The sequence below is a fragment of the Corvus hawaiiensis genome, chromosome 5 (genome assembly GCF_020740725.1).
Source record: "Corvus hawaiiensis isolate bCorHaw1 chromosome 5, bCorHaw1.pri.cur, whole genome shotgun sequence".
Lineage (NCBI taxonomy): Eukaryota > Metazoa > Chordata > Aves > Passeriformes > Corvidae > Corvus > Corvus hawaiiensis.
Window position 1 is genome coordinate 53814353 of NC_063217.1, and position 22959 is coordinate 53837311.

The 22959-nt window shown below is 44.1% G+C and overlaps 1 protein-coding gene and 1 long non-coding RNA gene across 21 annotated transcripts in view; one reads left to right on the forward strand and one right to left on the reverse strand.

The window, feature by feature from the left end:
• Positions 1-16999, reverse strand: part of PDLIM5 (PDZ and LIM domain 5) — a 138638-nt gene extending 121639 nt beyond the window's left edge. For 9 of the 11 annotated variants that reach the window (XM_048304927.1, XM_048304926.1, XM_048304928.1 and 6 more), the window contains exons 1-2: positions 6159-6265; positions 3215-3346 (exon numbers count right to left, since the gene is read on the reverse strand). In XM_048304927.1, coding sequence (XP_048160884.1) covers positions 3215-3310 — 96 coding nt within the window. In that variant the 5' untranslated portion in view covers positions 3311-3346; positions 6159-6265. Of the gene's footprint in view, positions 1-3214; positions 3347-4031; positions 4131-6158; positions 6266-16920 lie in introns of those variants that run through there. The other 2 variants (XM_048304922.1, XM_048304921.1) reach the window with 2 other exon arrangements.
• The window catches only part of LOC125326555, a 29509-nt gene continuing 12822 nt past the window's right edge, over positions 6273-22959 (forward strand). For 3 of the 10 annotated variants that reach the window (XR_007203885.1, XR_007203886.1, XR_007203891.1), the window contains exons 1-5: positions 6288-6364; positions 10048-10155; positions 11707-11828; positions 19506-19608; positions 19693-19806. This is a non-coding gene — a long non-coding RNA (uncharacterized LOC125326555). Of the gene's footprint in view, positions 6365-8733; positions 10156-11706; positions 11829-19505; positions 19609-19692; positions 19807-22959 lie in introns of those variants that run through there. The other 7 variants (XR_007203888.1, XR_007203890.1, XR_007203893.1 and 4 more) reach the window with 7 other exon arrangements.

Consider the following 22959-nt stretch of genomic DNA (forward strand, 5'->3'; position numbering starts at 1 on the left):
AAATGCCACCTCAGAATTAACTACTTGGAAGCCCTACAGTACACTTACATGTGGCAGCCTGAGCCACTTCAACACTTGGCTGTTAATAAACCTCAACCCACCCTTTATCCCTTATTACTTTCAGAGCAACTTCCTTCCCACGGGCCCTTCCTTCATGGGAACCATACCGCCCATCACACTCCCACCAGTGCTCCCGCCCTGCATCAGCTTCCCGGTGTTAAATTCCTGACCTGTGCAATGGCACTCTGCAGGGCTCAGACAAATGCCTTCACCCGGCAGGGAGGAGGACTGGGAAAAGCCACCCTGTTGAAGTCCAGCCAGATACAAGTCCACACAACAGGTTCTGCATGCGTTTGTGTCATACAGACATTTATACTAAATATACATTTTATATGTGTCATGTATGTATACGTAACTACGTGCATATGCAGTATATACTTACACTGATATATGTAAAAGCTATCCCACGACAGCAACCCCAGCATCACGTCTGTTACTTCCCATGAAAAGTGTACAGCTGTATAATTATACATAGCAGCTTTACAGCACTCAGCTATATAAAGTGACTGACACAACCCTGCTGTTGCTATTGGTTATGTTGCAGCTAGGCTGCAATATAGTAATTTACGAAAAATCAAATGCTATCTCTGCACTAATGTTAACCTTAGCTGACCACAAGATTTTCAACTGAAGGACACAAACCAGGCACATTTTACCCTACACGGGCAACAAGGAATACGCCCATTTAAACTGTATCCTGTACAAACTCAAGTGACTTACTAAAAACTTTCTCCAAGGAACTGGGAGATCTTAATTTGTTCAAATCATTAATGAAGAGATTAACTTTTCAGATAAACAGCTTTAGAAACCAGTGTATTTTCTGAGCTCCAGAAACTACACTTTATTTAAACTTAATTTCAAGGAGTTTAAACTAAAGCAGGAAATTAGCCCTCAGCAGCCCAGCATTCATCTTCAGCATCTAGAGGACAAATTAAAAACAAAACCAAATAGCCCTCCTTGCCAAGGAACATAATTATGCTGTCTTATTGCTGTTTTGCTAAAATAATTTAATTAGCAGATACAGGAAGGAATTTATGCTACATCAGGAAAAGAAGGGCTTGGGAGGTGAATTGTACACACTGTTCTAGCATACCAGGAACATGGGTGTTGAATTCTTCCAGTAAAAACTATCGGGCCAAAGCTGGATTGGCACACCAGAACTATGCATTTTTTTTTGACCCAAAGGAGGGGGAAAATAAAAAAAAAAAGGCACCAGGCCATCCAACACTTACAAGAGCAACAACAAGAGCATACTCTTAACTACAAGTAGGAAGAAACAGAGCAGCTGAGGAGCGGTGCTGAGGTATAACAGGTGAAGTGGAGATTGTGCTTTCCTGCACATGCGCAAATTAAAATTCCAAAACCACACCAGTCCCCGTCTTTCATTATGTTCTGATCTTGTGGGCACTGACATTTGTTATTAGGGAATCCCAGAACTGAGGCTTTTATAGGTACCTATTTAGGCCGATTCCTCCAGGCTACTCCGTGAGACAGCGTATTTGATTCCTGCAATAAAGTTTTAGTCTAGGCTAATTCCACCACATGTTTCCTCTTTTAGATAGGAAGCCTGCTTACAGCAGGACTGCACTCTAGATCTCCAGGATAACAGAGGCCTCTACAGAAAAAGCATTACCCTTTCCTGAAACTGGTTGTTTCGCATGGCTTACTGCCTATAGTGCTTAACTGCTCATCAGTATCACGCACAAGGACCCTACGCAAGCAAGATCCTGTGCCTTTGTAAATCCTTTTCATGAAAGCTCTTGACCATCAAATCAGTAGAGTGCTATCCACATCTCCAGTTCAAATTTCTCATTAGTGTACAAGTAACCAGCTACTGAACAAGAAACTGAATTACAGTTCAGCCTTTAAGTCCCTGGAATTCAGGAATAAACTGCTTTTCAACCCCTTTTTGTCTCAGACATTAACTGTCCTAATCAGTACACAGGCATTTCAACAGCTCTCCAGTCTATTTTAGCCATATAAAAATAATTTTTCAGAGCCAAACTGTACTTTAATTTCACCAGCATAATCCACCAGTGGATAAGATAAGCCAAGACTAAATGAACTGGAAGGGTTTGAAACACTAGTTAAGATTAGCTAAAAATATCACCATGATGCATAAACCCAAATAGAAACCTGCTCCATCTCCCAGGGCAGTATCAATTCTGCAGACCCAACAGGTGTAAAAAATAATTCATCTTTGTCACTAAACTCCATGAAAATGCAGGAGGGAGAGAAGAGCTGTTGACAGAGTAGGGGCCATTTGTATATAAATGATTCCACATGGCAAATCAGATTTAAAGGTGTCAGGGTACCGAGCCATCAAAAGCCAGTCCCTTCACCCAGAGATTTCCATTGATCCTCAAAATTCAATACTGCAGAGTTTGTCCCTATATCTTATGTGCAAAGTGCTTCAGCCATCTGAAAAAGGCTTTGAAACTCAGCCCACACTGAAAGACAAGCCTTCCCTGAAAACACAGTTTTCAAGTAGGAAACTAGTTAGACAGTGCTGGGTACAAAGATCATATTTGTTTTGACTTAGTTCCTCAAATCCTTTGAACACCAGTTCAGAGCACATTCTCTGTAAAACACTCATGAGAAACTGGCATGTTCATTCAAGCACATATTGATGAATTGCTACTTACAACTACTGTCATTTAAGGACATTTTTATTACAAATGGTAGGATTTGTAATAACAGACACCACAAGATCCTTGAGCAGCTAAGAGCTGCTGAATAAACAAGGGTAACACGAGTGATTTTTCCCCACTGTTTCCCATTTGAACTGCAGAGGCTCAGCCCAGCAAAGTAAATTGCTTGTTTCCTGTCAGCCTCCAACCTCTGCATCTGTTTTCTGGATGGGAGCAGGGAAGGGAATTCAAGGGTAGTTTCTTTTGTTATTTGAATAAGCAAATACAGATAAAACAACCATTTCAAATGGACAAATCCTTCCTAAGCTAATTTCCTTGGAGCCTTCATACAATAAAGATTTATTTTCCCAGCTCTATCCCTCCCTCTCCGACCCCCAAGAGTCCTCCATGCCACAGGGCAAGTTGAGCCCCAGTGTCTGTAATTAATGGCTTTGTCTGAAGGTTGTGGGTTGGCCACGGCATAACAGATACCCACATGCAGGAAAAGAAAAAAATGGACTTACTCGAGAGATAGACAGAGGCACATTGAAATCCTTGCCCCCTTGAAGCCTGAAACCCCAGGGAGCCGGCCCAACCAAAGACACGCTGTAGTTGCTCATGATGTTTAGTATTCAAGGACCAAATCCAACTGATGCCTGCAGAAGAGGATTAGAGTTTTAATTTAAAGATGATAAAAACAAAAGGCACTGTCTGCAATTTTGAAAGCCTTCTTTCTTTGGCTGTATTCCCCTGCCCGCAAAACAGCCAAAAAGCCCACACCAGGTCTGTCATGACTTGTGCTTTTATTCCTCATACGTTGTTTCCCTCCATAGCTTAGGAAGAAACATAACTTGGAAAACTGCTGCTGCCAAAATGTTTGACAACTACTTTTTACTAACAAAACACTGCGTGGGGCAGGGGGGGTAAAAACACTCACCATTAAAGCTCAGCTTAAAAAAGTCAATATTGAGGCAAGCATGAATTGATAGCATCCCTTAAACCCAAGTATGGAAGACATTAGCACTACTGGCACATTCATTTCTAACAAAATTAATATCATATGCTGCCATGTCATCAGCTCAAAGCTTATTTCTAAACACAACAATGTCAAAGCATCACAACTTTGCAGTTAATCAGAAGAAAATAAAATCCCTGTGAGTTATTTTATTTTTATAGCATAGCTTCATAGTGGCAGAACAATGTGACAGACAAGACAGATATTAAAACCAACCCTCAAAATGAAAGCTGTGAACTAAAAGCAAAATATCCACAGCTACGACTCAATGGTGAGGAAGCAAAACCCAAGCATCACCCCCTCCACAAATGTGGGCAACAAATTACCTTTAAAAGGCAACTGAGATACTTAAGTGCTGTTCAGCGTCAAAGATAAGGGCTTCGGTTCCACCTCAGATAAGTAATGTTACAATGACATCTTAGGTAGTGGATGCCGTCTATTTTTGTATAGTTGAAGCCCGGCAGGAGCACCCCAGGGCGGGCTGGTGTAAGACTACACCGGGGCACAGCCAGATTCCATACTCATATAGGGACATTTAAGGTGGACCTTCAGCCAAGCAGCAGCAGGCGGCCGCAAACCCCACCAAACTCTGAAAAGCCCGGCTTTAGCTGCTCATACGCTGCAGGGGGGCCGCGTTAGTTTCTCAGAGACGGCGGATTTTTCCAAATGCAGCCCACCCACAGGGCTGTCGCACAGCCCCCATCGGTGCAGGGATGCCACTCCTCAAGAAAGCCATCCACAACGCACGTTTCTGGGTTCACCTCCCAGAGCAGCAGAGATCCCCTGCTCCGACTTGTTTCTAAATCAGTGAACTTTATTCATACCCACGGCCACTCAGGTAACCAGAGCAGGGCTACTGGCATTAGGCAGCACAAGATTTATATATTAGGAAGCAGAATTTGGAGCTTGTACCAGAGGTGCCCGGGTAACTGGACCATTCCCAACCTGCCCCTGCCTGCTGGCATCCAGCAAAGGGGCAGCTCTGACCCCAGGCGCTGACTCAACCTACCCTTAAAAGCCTCAACAAGCACCAGTGTACAGAAGGGGAAACACAAAAGACAGAGCTCTCCCGTGGCTAAAGAGGAAGAAAAGCTCTCGCCAAGTTTGAGCTAGGATTCTTAGGGGGCTTGCTCACCACTAAAGCGAGAACTAAGCTGTTTAATTGCCCTGTGCACAGAACTCTTTTAAAAAGAGGATCTAAATTAGTCAAAGATTTCTTTCTGCATAAAAATACAAATTGTTTTCACTCCCGCTAAATAAAATCCACTGCAGTGACAGGTCACTGTAAATTACGAGACTGCAGAAAAGGAAGACACATCTAGTGACCAGCACACAATGCAGATGTTCCACACAGGAGAGAAGGCTTTACCTGTCAATAGAAACTAAAGCACTTGTGTGGCTTTTTCTTTTAACTGAGCAACAGCTAGTTACAATTACAGATCCAGGAAAAAGATTAAATTATATTAGGAATGGATACCATTCTTTTTCATTTGTAGCAACTAGAAATAGGATGGAAGAGACTGCACGCTGAAATACCGTGCATCTCACTCAGCATCACTCATCTTTCCTTTCTCACTCCCTTAATTCTGATACGTCTTCATCTCCAGCCTGACAGATACACCAGGAAGGAACGGCAGACAAAGAAGACCCGTTCAAAGTTTTACTTAACAAATTTCTTAAAATATGCCATGCAAACAGCTAAAGGAAAACACTGCAAACCACCAACTTCGCTTCACGTGGGGAGGATTGTGCAAACAAATCAGCCAAGGGTGAAATTGTGCAACTTTCCTTTAGACGATCAAACGCTTGGTGGACCTGCGTCTGGAAGGGGGAATTTCAAATCCCCCGCAGGAACGCCGACCCGCAGCACTGCCGGCCAGGGCACAGCAGCGGGGCCTTCCTGCCCCCGGGGCGGCCGTGCCGGAGGAAGCGGCGGGGGCAGCGCCAGCACAAGCGCCCGTACACCTCGGCACCCCTTTGCCCGCCTCTCCGGGACGAGGAGCCTCCACGGCCACCGCAGGCTGGGGACCAGGCACCCCCCAGGAGCGCTAGGTCGCGGCTCCGGGCGCTCCCACAGCCCCAGCAGCTCCAGGGGCAGCCGGCGCGCAGCCCCGCGGGTGCCGCAAAGCCCGGGGAGCGGGGCACACCGGAGCCCTGCGCCCGAGCAGCCCTGCGGGCACGGCAGCGCTCGGCTGAGGGCGAGGAGCCCCGCAGGTGTCCCGCAGCCCCGGCTCCTCGAAGCGCTGCCCCAGGGCCGGGCCGCGCCCCCGCCGCACCCCGGCACCCCGGCCGGGCGCTCCGCAACCACGAAAAGCTGCGCGCCCCGCTTACAGAAATTAAATGAGAAATAAGCACTGAGGAGCTTTACAAACCGCGCCCAGCCTGCTGACTTTTTGCCCAGTTCTCCCACCTTTTTTTTTTTTCTTTTCACTTTCTGCCGCCCCGGCACTCACCCGGCGGTGCGGCTCAGCGCGGAGAGGCGAGGACACCGCGGCGCGTCTGCGAGGCGGCAGCTCCGGCCCCCCGCTCTTGTTTTCACTTCCGTCTCCCGCCGCTCCTCCCCTGGCCCGGCCCGGCCCTGCCCTGCCCGGCCGCCACGGAGCGCGGCTGCGGAGCGGGCTGGAAAGGCGGAGGGGCGGCGAGCCCGTGCGGTGCCCAGGTTTGCTGTGTTATTTGTTTTGTTTTGTTTTGAACAGGGAAACGCTCACTTTCAGCCCGCTGTGATTTACGCACACGCAGCTCCAGGCGCACCTGTGAAGCGCGAGGGCGAGCGGGAAGGGGCCGCTCCCCGTGTGCCGCTCCGGCCCCCGCCCTGAGGGAAGGGGCTGCAGTGCCGGGCGGGGATGGGGGAAGCTGCGGGGGCAGCCTGAGGCAGGGCCGGAGACCCTACGGAAAGAGGGAGTTTGGTTGATTTAATGTAGAGTAGCGTGAGGAGTGACAGGGATGTACTCGCCCCCTGAGGACATCAAAGTGGGGGAACGGCAGCAAGGCAGAAGAGCTGTTGGAGCTTACAGAGAAGGCTGGCACAGGAACAAACAGGTAGAGAGTAGCCATGCATAAATTCAGCTCTGCAATTAGAAGGGAGCCGCCAGAAAGTAAGATTTCTGGCACAGCCTCGCTGTAGGAGTGGGTGCATGAAATGAACCAGGTTCTAAGGTGATGCTTTATCAGATTGCTGTTGGACTAATTATTTAACACGGAGACTGTCCAGCTGGGAATCCGTGAGCCTGGAGCGGGGCAGGCTGGCTGGGAGAGCATTGCTGGGCCTGCCAGCGCCAGCCACTGCCACTGCCTTGGGGGAGGCAGAACAGGGCGAAGATGCACCAGAGGTGCTTCAAAGTCACAGGCAGCTGCACCTCACAGCTTGGTGAGGCTTGAGGTTCCTGCCAAACTTCACATTAAGAAGTCACTACAAGTAAAAATGGCTGTGAAAGAAATGTCCATCTAGTAAATGGTCAGTACAAATTACTACATTATCAGTACAAATCAAAGGATTTTAGTCCCCTCTTCAAGCATGGATTTGCTGTGGAGGAGTGCAGAAGAAAGCTTTATAATCTTATTTATCCCCATGCAACACAACACACATTGCTCATAATGGATGGCCCTGTCTCACCCCTCTGGCCCCAGAGCACTGTCCTTTGCTTTGTCACCTGCACAGCCTTGAGCCTGAATTTGGCCCTGCTGTGCCTGTTGCCCTCACAGGCTACCCCAGATGGGAGCCCTCAGGCTGGAGCTGATGCTGAGTTAGGAGACCCATGCCCTAGTTGCACATGAAACCGGGGCCTGTCCAGTCCTCTGAGCCCTGGCTCAATGGACCTCAACAAGAGTATTTTAATAGTGTCCCACTGAGCTGTGTGTTTTCTCACTTGCCATGACTAGGACAAATGCACTTCAAACAGCATCCCAAAAAGAAAAGCAGCTAAACCCCCCACTACTGTAGCCAAACCACTGTTTCAGAAATCTTTTTTCTTTAGTCTGCTCTTTTCCTATTAAGTCTCTCCAATCAGGCAAAACTAAAAATCCCTGTTACGCAAACAGACTCTCACATGATTTCAATTCATGGAGGTAAAAATTACCCAACACAGGGATTTTTCATTGTGTCACAAGGGCTGTAGGTCACTCTCATGCTGTTTTATTTATTAGAGTAGAAAGAGCTCCGGGACCCCATTCCTCAGTGTGACTCACGTGATATCTCCAGTGTCAGTGTGCCCTTGTGCTGACTGCTTAGGAGCAATCTGCTCTCAGCTCACCAGAGCACACAGCCTGTGCTCCTGCTCGATTTTTCCCTTTGCCATGTTAGTGAAAAACATCCTTTTCCACTTCAGTTCTCCCAAAGCCTTCAGCTTTTCCTGTTGGAGGAGCAGCTTGCACATGCAGCATCTCAAGACAGTGTTACTTTAACTCATCATGACTGAAGAAGAACTTGCAGAGAGACATTTGCTGGTTGGTGTTGCAGCAGGTTTCACCCCCAGCAAGCCCGCATGCAATCTGCACCATACCCACCTATTGCAGCAAGGCCAGTGCCACGCCCAGCTCAAAGCTGGTAGTCTCATCTGTAAGTCCATCATCACTTTGCCATGGCGTGAGCAGTTTGTAAGAAATGAATCTGTTTCCCTTTGCCTCCAGAGACCGAGCACAGAAATAGAGGCAACTCATTAGCTCAAGATCGCTCCATTCTTGGTCACTTTTCAAATATTCTCCTCTTTGAGAAAAAAGCTTTTCATTAAAGATGAATAGTGAAATTGGAGATAGTAAATTGAGCAAGAAACCTCAGCAGCAGCTAGAACTGTGGCCTGCCTGTTCTTCCTACCACTACCGGATTTTAAACAGAGCTTGCATTTTTCCCTCTGAACAAGGAAGGAAGGAGTCTGGAAATTAATTAAATGCAGTAGTCAGCTAGCCATGTAGATACAGCCTATCTCAGAATTACTCAGGCCCTTAGTCTCATTTAAATGCTAATGAAATGCCTTAGGTGTCAGGTAATGGGCACTGCAAAAGTGACAGAGAATATCACCTGCGGTGGTGAAGTACAAAAAGGTACTTGTAAATGGAAAAATTAGCCCATAAATTATGAACAGATTAACAATGCTCAGTCGAATTATTCTTAATTAAGCAGCACTTAATGTAACATTACCTTTCTGTGTGCTAAGGCATTGAACTACAAGCTGTGCTTTTACTGCACTGCTACTTTCACTTTTGCTTTTCTTCCAGAAGTAAAGCTAATGCAAATATTTACACTCAGCATATAACTGGTGTTCAGCACAAAGTAACCTCTCTCTAAAGAGGTTAACGTGAATATCATCTAGAGCCTAACAGCTTATTTCCAGTTCCAAGATAACTCTGTGGCCAAAAAATGCAATAAATTAGATATGTTCTATGTGTTTCTGAGAGGCAGGGGCTGCAGTCAGCTTTTGACAGGGCAAGCTGTTACACTTTGGTCACAGTGAAGCCCAAACCACCTAGAACTGGTATCACAGAAGAACTTTTATTTTTCTGTTTATTTGGTATTTTGTGGTTTTGTTGGTTGTTTGTTTTGTTCCATTTTTCTTTCTCCTGTCCCTCTTTTGGAAAGATACCTAGGGCTGAATTGCATCCTCTCTCATACATCGTGACTACCACAGTAAGTCCAGTTAGCCCAGTGTTCGCATGGGAGGAGCCATGTGGTTGGGCACAGAGTGGCTGGCAGGGGGTTCAGGATCCAGCCAGCTGCGCAGCTACACCCACCCAGTTCACTTTGGCTGGGACAGCTTTGTCAGCCAACAAAAACCCCATGGGCAAGTTTACTCTTACTTTCCACCTTTTTTTTTTTTCTCTCCCCTCTTAGAGCCTTGTTGTCCCTCCAGCTGTGCTGACCATCTTCACTTGTCATCAGCCCATTTTCACACTGAGCATGTTTTCTTGTGTTATTTCTTCTGTAGCTGTCTTCCTCTCTGACAGCAGTTCGCTCCTTATCTTGGTGATCAAGAAAGCTTTTAAGCCTGTGCCTTTCATCAGATTGAAAAGTTAGCAGTGTTGGTGTTCCCACTCTAGCCGTTGAAGTTCTTAATGTTATAAATGGATAGTTAGTCTTTTTTGTACCCTGATTTCTTCTTTATTTTAGCTAATCAAGCCTTCTTTAGTTTTTCCTTAGTGGTGCTTTTCTTCGTAAAGAGAAAGTAATGTTGATTAATAATATACTCCTTATTTACAGTGTCTCTAGTATCTAGTATCTAATCCTGGTAAATTGCATAAACAGAGGAAATAAGCGTATGTTATTACTGGACTCCTTTGTAGTGACTGAGCAGACACATCGGAGGCTGGTCATTCCTAGCTCTAAGCTAGGAGTATCTGTTTTGTTCTCAGGTAAAAGAAGGACCACCTATGTGGATGCCACAGCCCATGCCACAGGTTAAACATTTCCACCTTGTGAGTCCAAACCAACGAAACAGCGACTAAACCTCTTCATTCCAGGTAACACAACTAACCTTTTCAGAAGCTTAAGGTTATGTACTTATCTCGTTAAACCTGGCCCATTTTAGGGACTGAAATCAATCTGAAGCTTCTCTGAACATCACAGCCTGAACAGCTTCATCCTTAGCCCTGCTGTGAGGCATTAGCCTCATTTTACAGATGGTGACCAGAGGCAATAAACATTTATACATGCAAGGAATCAACTGTCAAAGAATTGAAACCAGTTCTTCCAAATTCCTTCACAGCTACTAACAACTAACTACTGGATTACTCTACCCCAGGCTGACATAGCCCTTTCTGCTTCTTCAAATGGAGCAATACATGGGAAGAAAAAAGGAGGGGGGAAAAAAGGATCAGACTTCACATTTACCATTCTTGACAGAGTCAAGCAAGTTAGAGGAGTAATGCCTTCAATCATCCCTGTTCTTACCTCTTGAAGCTAGCTGCCTGCCTTAATTTCCTTTTCCTTAACGGCAGGGAATGGTTAATGCAGAAACCTGTGGCTTGGTGTGGTTTAATTACAGTCCATCAGCCTTGCAGGAAGGGCTTGCTGAGTGATGTGTTTGAGCTGTGTTTGAGATTCATGAATACCAATTAAAGAGGGTTTGGCAGGTAAACAGCCAAACTTTCAGAGTGATCCTTGCAGTTATTTATATTAATTAATGCCACGGGAGAGGAGGTGCAGCTTTGCCTATAGACTTGTGTGTAACAGATTGCCTTGGCGAGGGAGGGCACGGGTGCAAGCTGCAGCATGAAGAGCCTGGCAGGTCGGGAGCAGCCCGGCGCAGGGGTTTGAACAGACAGCACAGGAGGGGAGCAGGCAGCTCCCCTGCATTATTCCTGCCAGCACCACTCACTCACAAAAGCACAGCCTTTTTGCAGGGTCTGTTCTGCTGTTCAGCCTGGGCACTCAGAAGATGCCATTTGGGGGCTCATCACCACAACCTCTTATCATCCTCAGGTCAAAGCACTGCAGCCAGTTCACATAACTGAACTGGTACAAAAATGAACGTCATCCAAACTGGTGACATCTCAGTGCATCGACAGGTCTAACAATACATTTACAAGTGTATGGAAATAAACTAAGGAAAAAAAAATCAACATATCTTTCCTGTTACATTGATTTAGCTGCCCTGGATTTTATAACTGCTTGGGTAAAGCCATACAAAACCTGTGTATATAGAGAAACCTCTCTAGGCCTTTGTAACCACCTCTAGAGTTGTTTGGGTTTTTTTTCCCCAGAGAAACACAAAATAGGCATGAGAGCAGTTCATGCCTGCAGCTCAAGGTCTGAGAACACGTCCAGGAGATCTTATTTTAACTGCTGCCCACAGAAAATATTGTATCAACTAATAGCCATTCCCACAGTAAATAAAATACATCTAAACTTTACTGACAGAGGAGAAAAAAAGAAGCAGCCAGCAGAGAAGCTTATATTTATAGATATTAAGAATTTGAACCAAACTTGTACACACCAGTGTCATGTTTATGTGTGAATTATTTTGCGATGATTTATTTGTGAAAACACCGGTTCCTTCTTGACTTTGCAAGGTTGGCTGCCACATAGATGTGGGTGTCACCCCCAGAAGACTGAAACCTGCATTGTGCCGATATTTTTGGCTGAAATGCTGTACATAAATCAAGACGAGCAAGAGGGACAGAAGGGACCACAGGTATGTAGAAGCATCCCTCACTGCCAGAAACTATTGTGCCCTCCCTGGATGGATCCAGGAGTCACACAAACTGAAGTATCATCAAGCCTGAGCCTTTTCCTGCTGAAATGCTACAGCATTTCTTCCCAGTTGAATTTACATCTTAGAAGTGCTTGTGCTTTTCTGGTCCCAGCTGTTCCCATCGGAAGGCTGTTCTTGCCCCTGTTTGTTTTAATGGCCAGCAACCTGCATGTTATTTCCAGACTAAGTTTAGTCACATATGGGTTTAAATAGTTCTTCTCCCTCACTGACTCCTGGGTATTTTTAGAGGGAAACCATATCCCCTGTCAACCTTCATTTTCCTGGGCTGAACAAGTTGAGATTGCCTTGGCCTCCATTTGTAAGGAAAGATCATGGCACTCCTGGTGATCTCAGTAGCCCTTCCTCACACCTGTTCGGATTTGTATTTTCCATGGGCATGAGACATCAAAACCATACGTAGTGTCCTAAGGACACCTTATTGATGTCATCTTCTGTCATGGATTTAGTGTTTCCACAGGAAACATCTTGACTGACATGTCCCAGAATGACATTTCCCTTTCCAAAGAAAATCATGACGGTGCTCCAAAGGTGCTAGAGAATTGCACAGTTGATTAATTTTTTTTCTATTTTTTTCCATTTTCAGTTTACTCATAAATGATATCTGTATGTATGCTTTTGTTATCTATGCTTCTGAATTCAACTCCGTTACATTGTTGTTCTTCCCATAACATTTTTCAGATCTTCCTCCATCCTAATAGGACTTTTGTCATCCACAAATGTCATTAGCAAACTTGCACACTCTGTGCCTAGTTTACTGATGAAAACATTAAGCAGGAAAGATTGCAATACCTTTTGATTTTATAACCATATATTTATATAATTACGTACAATTATGTAAACAAACTCCATTAACTACCTTTCTGCCTGGTACTTTTTGTTGCCGTCTTCCCTGCTACAGTCTTCCTGCTCACCTTGCATAAAAATGATGGTTTTGGCAGTGTCAGGATTGAAGGAGGACATCAGATGCTGTCCTGAAGCCCAGATGAATGAAATCTGACACATTGCCTTTGTTTATAATCTCAGTGACAGGACAGCTGTGAGGTTAGTCTGACACAGGCTGCCCTTGGCAAGCGCAAGAAGCCGTGCTGGGAGGAAAGTGCAGAAGTGCTGCAAGCTCTGTCTGGAGAGATGCTCAGACCGGAGCCACAGGAGTCAAAGGCTGCTCAGAGGTCTGAGTGAAGATGGAAACAGAGCCAGTATTAAATTATAGGGACGTTTCACAATGCCTTCGACACAAAACATTATCGTACCAATATTCGCAAGGCAGCAGAAGCAGAGAAGTTAGCAGTGTCATAGAATCGTAGACTAATTTGGTTGGAAGGGATCTTAAAAGGTCATCTAGTCCAACCCCCTGCAATGAACGGGAACATCTTCAACTAAATCAGATTGCTCAGAACCCTGTTTGTTTCAAAACAGGATAGGGAACAAAAGAAAGAGGGAGAAAACAATATTTTAGAGTTTAAGGCTGTTAAAGCGAGGGTAAAATACTCTCTTAGACAATTTAAGGAAAGAGGAAAAGAAAGAAAAAGCTGTTGTTAACTATTTCTCATCCATGCTTCCTATCAGCAAGGTGGTCACCTAACATGGATAAATCAAAACTATGGATATCTGGGTTATTCTCTGAGCTTATTTACTCTACCCACATATGGAAAAATGTTTCCTATGGAGGTCAGGCTATATATAAACAACTGCAAGTGAAGCAGGGCCTAATGCAATTGGCTTTACAAGCTGCCTGTCCACAGCATCTGTGCAGCTGCAGGTGGGACATGGAGTCACATTAATCAATCTAGGGTTAAACAGGAGCTGACAGTACTTTGGAGGAACATGAAGTGCCTGCAACCTATTAGCTGGGTACAGGCCTGCACTTTCCCTCTCTTTGCGTGAGAACCACCCTCCAAAGGTCAGTGATACAATCCTCTCACTCTCTAAGCTTTCACTCTACAGAATACATGAGAGTGACAGAACATTGACATCAATCACTTTAGGCGTGGTGTATGTGTCGAAATGCGTGACACAGGTTGCACAGCGGTACCTGCAGTGTCTGTGCTAAATGACAGAAAAATATATTAAGAGACTAGGTAAAGAAATAGCTAAAAAACTGGTGGAAGGAGAAAACAGTGAAAATGAGAGGGAGAAGAGTGAAAAGTTTTAGCCACCACCTATTGCATCTAAACTCAAATTGTTTCTAAAAATACGAAAGCAGAAAGCTGCTAGGAAATGTTGATGCCAGAAAGCTTTTAGCAAGCAAAGGTGCCCAGTTTAACACTGGGCCTTCAGACCTCCAGGGTTGAATCTTACAGCCATGTCCTAATGCCACTGCTCAGCTCCATCCCACCTTGACCAAAACTTCAAAGCCTATTAAAATCAAGTAGAAACTTTCTGTGGCTCCGGCTCCGAAGTTTAAAATTGGCACTGGACTTTGTCTCGCATTTCGCCTCTTCCCCAGCCCTGTAGCTCGATACCCCTCGTTAGCCTGCTCAGGATGGTTTCTGTCCGTCTCTCTGGAGACCATTTGTCACCCAGGACTGCTCCAGCCCCTGCTTACTTCGTGGAGAAGGAATTTTGGCACCAATTAGCTGAAGTGAGTTTCGAGACCTTCAGCCTGTTTGTTTGACCTCTGGAAGTAGGTGGCTAATTCAAGGACAATGGAAGCTGTCGTGTTACCTGTTTCCAACATGAAATCAATCGGGAGAGCGGGAGTGAAGTCAGCCTTTCTGTTTTGATAAGAGGGTGTCCAAAGATCCCTGGAATGAGTGGAACTCCAGCAGCCACTCGGGCACAGGGCCGCCTGCTATTTATACACCCGGGAGCAGGGCTGGGGAACAAAGTGGTTCTTCTGCTCCTGTTTTATTTTTATTTGCCTGAAACTGAAGGGGAAGGGCACAGCTCACAGCTTTTATCATCCAGAAGTATGCATGGGCAATTTGAATTGTTTTTTTCCCCTTATAGTGAGAAAAAAAAAAAAATTAACAGTATAGCCTTATGTCATATATCATATATATATTTATATCATATTTTACATAATATATATATCATATATATTATCATTAGATGTCTAAATATTGTTTCAACTTTCAAAAACAGACTATCTCTAAAGACAACCTTTAAGTAAATGGAAAATGAATCCAGTATCGCATGTGTAATGATGATGTGCCTGGTCTGTGCTCCAGGTGTCAGGAAACAGCAGATGGCTTCACTCACAAACTGGGTGCCTTAATGACACAGAGGGACAGGGATATCGAAGTAGGACAGAGAGACATGAGGCACACACCAGTTCATATTTTATATGGCAAAAGTCAAAGTAATGGCATTCTTGTAGAGTTTAATTCACGTGCAGAACTACGCTTGAAATTCAGTTATACACGTATTTGTGCTAAGCCCCTTTGGAAGCAGATCCAAGTCATCCCAATGTTTGGAATTTTTTAAACCAGTTGGAGACCTAAGTTAGTCATTGCAGTGTTTTTTTGCCTTTGAGGAAGGGAGCAGTAGCACTTAATTTAGTTTAGAAGTGCCCTTTTCCTGTTGACAGAGATAAGCCCCCAGAGAGCCTCATCCAATTTTCCCGTGCTAAACATGACAGAAAAGAGTCTTTGGGAAAAGAAGTCCAGCACAAGACCCTGGGGAACACTAATTGCAAGCTTATTTTAAGCATCTTGCATGTTCTGAATAGTTTACAAGGCTGTTCCAGTTGCTGAGAAGTCAGAAGTCTTGGTAATAAAGACCCCTGGGAAACTGATCCATCAGTTTTACAAGTTTACAGTGCTGCTGGAAAAGGGCCAGTGAGCTGGTCCCTGGAAATGAATGAAATATTTCTCTATTACCTCATATAGCTTGCAACACCATAGTAGCTGAGTAACTTGCAAGTGTTACTGCATTCATCCTTGCAGTATCTGAATAATCCGGGGAAATGCAAGTAGAAGCAGCTATAAAAATATCTCCACCTCTCTTTTGTGGGCAGGGTTTCCACCACTCCTAGACCAGCAGGGGAATGTCTCAAAAAGCTTCCCTCCAAGGGGCACAACCACATCCTAAGCATGGACCCTGTTCGTCCCCCCACCCCAGCCTGCTCCAGGCCTCTGCAAATGGGGCAGCAATGCTCACCTAACCTCAGTTCGTTTCTCACTGGACTAGTCAGTGGACTATGACAATTTTCTGTGAAGACAAAGGCACATACAAGAATTACCAGATTAGCCTCTATGGGCTGGTTTCCCTCATCCCACAGACCTTTGGGACTGAGACATGAACCCAACATGTGGCAAATGACACTTAGGAGCCATAGGTGCTTTACATTAATAGCTACATGACCTATAACTTAGGCCTTCTCATAGATTATTGCCATTATGCTATTTTTAACATTAGCAGTAACTGGGTATATATCTGTGTTTTCAAACAAAAGCATGGCTCCAGCCCAGAGACTCTTTGCAAAACCATTTGCTGCTCCTTCCCCCTCCACCTCCTCTTTTCCTTCCCTCTCCACCCATAAAGTTCACATCCAAATTCAGTTATCTCTGTTTATCTGACAGGAAGTGCCAAAGAAAAAAAAAATAATTGATGATAGATTTAAGAAAATAATACATCATGTATGTAGTACATACACACCATAAAATATTTTACAATGCCATAATCCAAAATATGTGCTAGGAGTACACTAATCAGACTTATTTCAGAATAGCTGCTTAGAAGAAAAAAAAATATGAGAAGGGCTGATTGCAAACAGAGAGAACTGAGCACATTTTCCACGTCTCACCAAAACTTTTGCAAAAAATTGCTTCTAACCATCTCTATTTATGAGAGGGGAAAACAGCTTGAGAAATTACTTTTTTCCATCTTGCACAAATCAGAACTTGACTTGAGAAACAATACACCCTGTCCTGGAGCATTAGCCTTACAGCCTCGGGCACTCAGCTTGAAATGCCTCACAAAGCAAACAAGCCCTTCTGGAGAGAACCACCTCCTTATCTATTCGAAGAGAAAGGAAGAGGTAAAGGATGAGTGACAGCAGGAAACTCACATTTCATTCCAGTGACGAATTTTGACCAGCTTTTCATTCCTTGCGCTGGAGATGCAAGTGCTTAAGAGGACCACAAAGACAGGGATGAGTGTACACAGCTCCTTTTAAGGAGTAGGGAAGCTCTTTTTGGCAAATAAACGTGTTTCCACTGTTGCTCAGTCATCAGGATCACCAGACAGAGGGTGTGGGCTTATGTTTTTTTCTTTTTTTGGGTCTGTCTAGCCAGAGAGTTTTGCATAACTTCCTCCACCCTGTTTCACTGATCTTTCTGCAAGGATTTGAGCAGTTCATCTGCATAGTGTTCTGTCTGACCTGCCCAGTGATTTCCTAGGAAGTCAGGAATGCACTGTGTAGGTGCACAACGAATCCAGGGGCTGGGGCAGGTCCCTGTGTTGCCAGGGACAGTTCTCATCCTAAGAGCCAGCTAGTGGGGCTGAAGCAAGGTGGGCACACCAAACTGTGGCTGCCAAAACTGGGGACATCTCTAGCAGGCAGGGATTGTAGTCAATCACTTGAGATCCTGTTAGTAAGGTCTGACTTAAGAGCAAATATGTGGGGAAAATGGTGAGCTTAACAGCCATATATAGTTGCTGCAAGCCCTGAAGTATGCAGGACTGCAAGTAAGCTTTTCATATGATGGAGGTAGATACAGATGTGAATGAAAACTATGAAGCATACTGGCAAAAAATGGTGCTGTCAGACTCACTCCACAGCTCTCCTGGATACGCACAAGAGTCCCTTTGCTAGACTGCAGAAATGAAATAGATTTTATCTCCCTAAATTTCAGGAAAGCATCAGATCTAGGACTGCCTGGTAAGCTTTAAACAAACAGCAAGAAAAGAGGATGGCTACAAAAAGAAAAAAAAAAAAAAAGGTTAAATCCTCCAAAACTAGGAATTTCAAAGAAATGAATAACTGTAAAAGCATTGAGAAGGGATGTATGTGACTGCGGAAGGGCTTCTTGCAAAGTTACTCAGAGTGAATTTTGAAGCAGAAAGTATTGGATGTCCCATTGGCTGTGCTAATGCCAAAAATCTGTTTTCTTCTTTTTGATGATAAATAACCTTAGGGGGGTTTTCCTATCCCAGGGAGAGGGCAGAATAAATTAAGGGTGGAAGTTGGCAGCCTTGCAAGACTGAAATCTTGGAGCAAACTCTAGAGCAGCTGGGACAAGGCAACCTCACTGATGCTTCTGGATGGTGTTTAGTCTTTTTACAAAGGACTGAGAAATATGAGCAGAATAGGAAAGTAGCAAACAAGGCTGTGCAACAAAAGTTGCCTTGCTGTAGAAAAAAATCACGTGTAAAGAAAATGTATGAATAATTTTATATTATCACTTCATCTTTAAAAAGTGCGATATTGAACATAATCTTTAATCCTTGAAACATTTGAAATATCAGGAATAAATTATTAGTTTATGGCCTTTTGCTCTTCCCTATATCTTTGGAAAGTATCAATGTCTCTAGCTAAGGACAAGATACAGGATGTATCATTCCAGTAGCGATCATTCTTCACATTCAGCTTTATTCCAATGGATACAAACCTCTCTTGACCTTAGCTAAATTAAAAGAAAGAACTAAAGCAGGAGGTTTAATAAAAGTAACATTGCATCAGGTGCACAAACTTCCTGGAACGGCTAAAATTTACAGATGGAGTCATGGATTTTGGCAGAGCACTGGCATGTTTTGATGAGGTCACCAAAGGTGTAAAGTGACTGCAAAACACGTATTTGATTATCTCTTAGATTTATAGAGGATTTGCTTGCTTGGAAAGAATTTTTAGAATGATTGGCATACACAATTTGTGTAAGCTAACGGTGTTGGGATTTTATATACAATTCTATTTATATACAAACTGGGGGGAGTTCTGCTTCTTGATCTCAGCTCCCACGTAGGCAGGGGGTGCGAGTCTCCATTTGCTGCCTGCACGTTCATTTGGACAGAACTGCACTGCAAGTGCCAAAAAATCCCACAGCAGAAGGGCAGCATTTTACTCCCACTGTAGACTGTCAGAGACCCAGTCAACAGCCAGCATGGCAGTAATGGAACTGCTCTACTGAGAAATGGCACAGGCCAGCAAGAAACTGAGCAAGATTTATTAGCAGCCTTTATGTAATGGATGCAGAAAACTTTGTGTACTCTTGTCCTAATAATAGCCTCGCAGTGACGAAGGGGATTTAATGGAAAGATAGCTGCAGACCCTTCGTGCTTTAAAAAACATCTCGCAGTCTCTGAGTGTCTATTTCTTTGCTTGTCCTCATCTTCCACTTCCACTCAAAGCTATGTTTTTGCCATGTACATGTGCATCCACAAATTCCCTGAGGCTTAGAGTGAAAGCAAGGAAAGGTATTTGCTGTAAGATGTAAAGGGGACAGGGTGGAGCTACTCTGATGACATTAAGTTATGAACCCTCCTCCAGAGAACAATGTTCTCTTCCCAAGGTCTTGCCCCCAGCCACTGAGGTGAAAAAAAGCTCACCTGGTGATAAAAAGGATTGAACAAAATCCTCCCTTTTGCCATAGCTGTTCCTCAAAAATTGATCTTGAGCACCTTTAAATGGAGCTAACTGCTTTGTTCACTCTGCAGATGAGTAAAGCCACTCCAAAAGGAACAACTCCAGAATATCTCAGCAGGAACAGAGGAACAATGGCAAAGGACTGAACACAAACACTTCCCACTTTAGAAGCAGGTATTGCTTACTAGAAAAATACTAAGAAAGAAGACCATGTCATAGAGCTTTTGGGCTTTTTAATTTTGTTTTTATGTGCTAAAGAGTTCCACAAGGATGGAAACAACATATGGAGGGAAAGGGAAACAGACTGAAGATGAGGAAGCAGATGAGGATCAGAGAAATGAAGCTGTGGAGAAGACATCATGGGGTTTGTAGGTGCGTTTTTTGGATTCACTCCCTGTCTGTTGCTCTCCAACTGAGGCAGCTAAGTGAGAGGCAGCCCTGTCATCCATGTACATAGATAGTTCAGAACAATAGAGATAAATAAATTAAAAAGTAAGCTCATTTCAACTGAATTTAAAGGGGAAGAATGCAGCTGAGAAAAGGCTGAGCTAATGCATCCCATAGGTCCACAATAGTTTTTGTGTATGTCTTGTTTTAAGAGAGACGTGCAAGGCCCATTGTTAGTTAAGGACTATTTTGAGAGCTGGATCAGAGGCAGAGATATGGACAAAGAACTGAAGAATGACCAGCTCTACGACAGAGGACAAAACATAAAGAGGGAAGTGTGATTTTTTTCCAACCCCTCCTCCAGAAGCACTGACCTTCCTAGGTTTACTCAGTGTTTAGTTGGAGTCATTCTGAGGACCACATTGCCCACCTTCCCTGTGGCTTTGTGAGGCACAGCCAGCGCTCAGCAGCGCGTATGGCTGAGAGTTACCACCTACAGCCATTCTGGCTGGGAAGGTGAAGCAGACTGTGGAGAAACATCTGTTTCTTCATCAGATTGGGAGATAATAGAAAAAACTCTCAGAGTGGTCAGGCATTGGAATAGGCTGCCCAGTGAGGTGGTGGAGTCACCATCCCTGAAGGTGTTTGAGAGGCATCTGGTGTTGGGTGATGGTTTTGTGGTTATGGGATTACAGTGGCAGTGCTGGGTAGATGGTTGAGCTTGGTGATCTAAAGGTCTCTTCCAACCCTGATGATTCTATGATTTGGTGAAAAACTGCTGTTTAGAAACCATTTTAGTTAGGAAGTAGCTGCAGAAACTGGATGCTAACTGCAGAGCATGACACAGGATCACGTCAGCTAGCGCTGTTTTACGTGACAGTTCTTTTCCTGACAGGGCTGGCTCAAAAACAGTTTCTCCACTTAATGGTAATAGAAAGCTGTTTCATAATTTCCAGCTCTTTAAGCCGTATTTTGCTATTTATGGCAGCATTCTCTGCCCCAGATGCTGCCATCTTCTCTGCTTACAGCTAATTCCTTAAGTACCACAATTTCCTGAATGGCTTCTTCAGTTTTTTGTTTTCTTTTCTTTTCCAAAGGATAAGTGTATTCTTGCTGTCTAATCCAGGATTCACACCACTCAGCAAAGGGGATCTGGACTTGGCCATACATCTACTTTTTAGACTCCGTGAAGAGAGTCTGCTTTAATTTCATAGATGCTATATTAGATTTTATGTTAAGTATAGACTGTAGTTTTATAGCTGCTGCCACTGGAGCCACACTTCTTTTACAGCAGGGATCTGAGGTATTGCCAAAGCTGGCAAGGGAGGCAAAAGGGTTTTCTTTCAGCCCAGGATCCACATTCATTTGTGAAATGTGATGTTATAGAGCTTTATGAGCTGAAATTATGGCTAGACTGTGTGGGTGCCAGGATTTGCAAGTCTCTCGTGCCATTACAGCTGTCACCTGCAAGAACTGAACAGAAGATTTGGAGCATCTGTTTGGCAAGTTTATTCCCTAAACACAAACAGATGAAACTCCCTCATTCCTAGCACCTCCAAAAGTAGATCTCAAAAAATAATATAAAAATTCTAGCCACCTAAAGTATATTGGAAAAAACTCTTCTCTTTAGTATTGATAATTCACATATGTTCAGGAAAATAAGTGGAAAATAGATAAAAAGGATTCTCACTTTTTGGAGTTTGCCTCTTTCTGGGTGCCACATCCATCCTTGTGACCGTGGCACTGAAAATGACCAGGAGGGAGAGAAGAAGAGAAAGCCACTTTTTTCATTCTAGACAATGATTCTATCTCCTTTTGGTCAAAAACAAGACCCTTTTTTCCTCCAAGGCTTGGAGGATTCAGTAGAGGACAGTGAAGTCATAGCAGAGGCAAAAGCAGGTTTTTTTTCCTGCCTGAGGAGTTTAACATACTTGAAAGTTATTGGAGGATCTTCAGCCCCTTACATTTTTCCCTGTTCTCCTTGTAATTTTTATGTTTGGGAGGTTTTTTTGTTTAATTTTAAAATAATTTTTCTAGTGGGTTCCCTGCCCTCTTTGGGGACAGAAAGTTTCTCTTGGACCAGGAGGCCAAGTTGTGCACCAGGTACACTGCTGTTCACATCTCAACAGCAGAAAACAGTCTCTCTGAACAAGAAAGTGATTCCCATTTTATTTTAGGGGCACTGTGGGGAAAGATTTGTGCTGAGAGGAAGAGAAAGAGCAACAGAGAAGAGAAAAAAATCCTCAGTAAGATCTAACTGATAACTAAAAAACAGATAAAGGAAAAATTCTATTTCACTTGGTATTTTAATAATGTTTTCATTCTTCATAAAAGTGGGCTTTAAAAAATAGCCTTAAAAATCAAGTCTAATCCTGACATGATTTTTACTGGACAACCTGAAGCCTTGCCTAGACTTGTCTGAGACTGGGATTTCAGAGACTCTTCCTGGCTTTCCTATAAAAACTCATCAGGATCCTGGGAAGCTAGATCCCGGGAAGCATTGGCTGTAGGTTCTCAAATGCGTGTGTTACTCCTGGGACAAGAAACCTCACTGATGACACCTAGTGTTTTCCCAAATCCCAGGAGAGAAGGCTCCTCTGAGGGATACCCAAGGGGCCTCTCCTCCCGCCGGCTCTGCTAATAAAAACCACTGGAGGTGCAAGAAGTGGTTTATACTGATCTTCAGCAGAAGAAATGGGCTTCTGGCTGTGGGTGTATAATGAGCCTAAGAACAGAAGCTTCTCTTTTTACCAGTTTGAAAAAGCAGTTCTAATGAATTTAACAGTGGCCACTTTTAGCAGCAGATACACAACTGTGTTTCCTGACACAGCTATTCCTATTTTGCATCTGTACAATGGCACAGTGGGAAAAAAAATTGGAGTCAGACTTTTCAGCTGATATAAAGCCCTCGACATCAACATATATAGTATGAAGTCCAAAATCACAGCTAGGAAAAATATGGATTGGAGGCAAGTCTGTCATACAGGAATCCTGCTGCTTCCTGCCAAGTGACAAGTGGGAGGTTTTGCTGGTTGTGAGGAGCATGGTGTAAAGAGTCAGACATCTTTGTTGCCATTTCCCCATTTTGGGCAGGCAGAAAATCAGCCAAAGCATTTGAGAGGATCATGAAAGAATGAA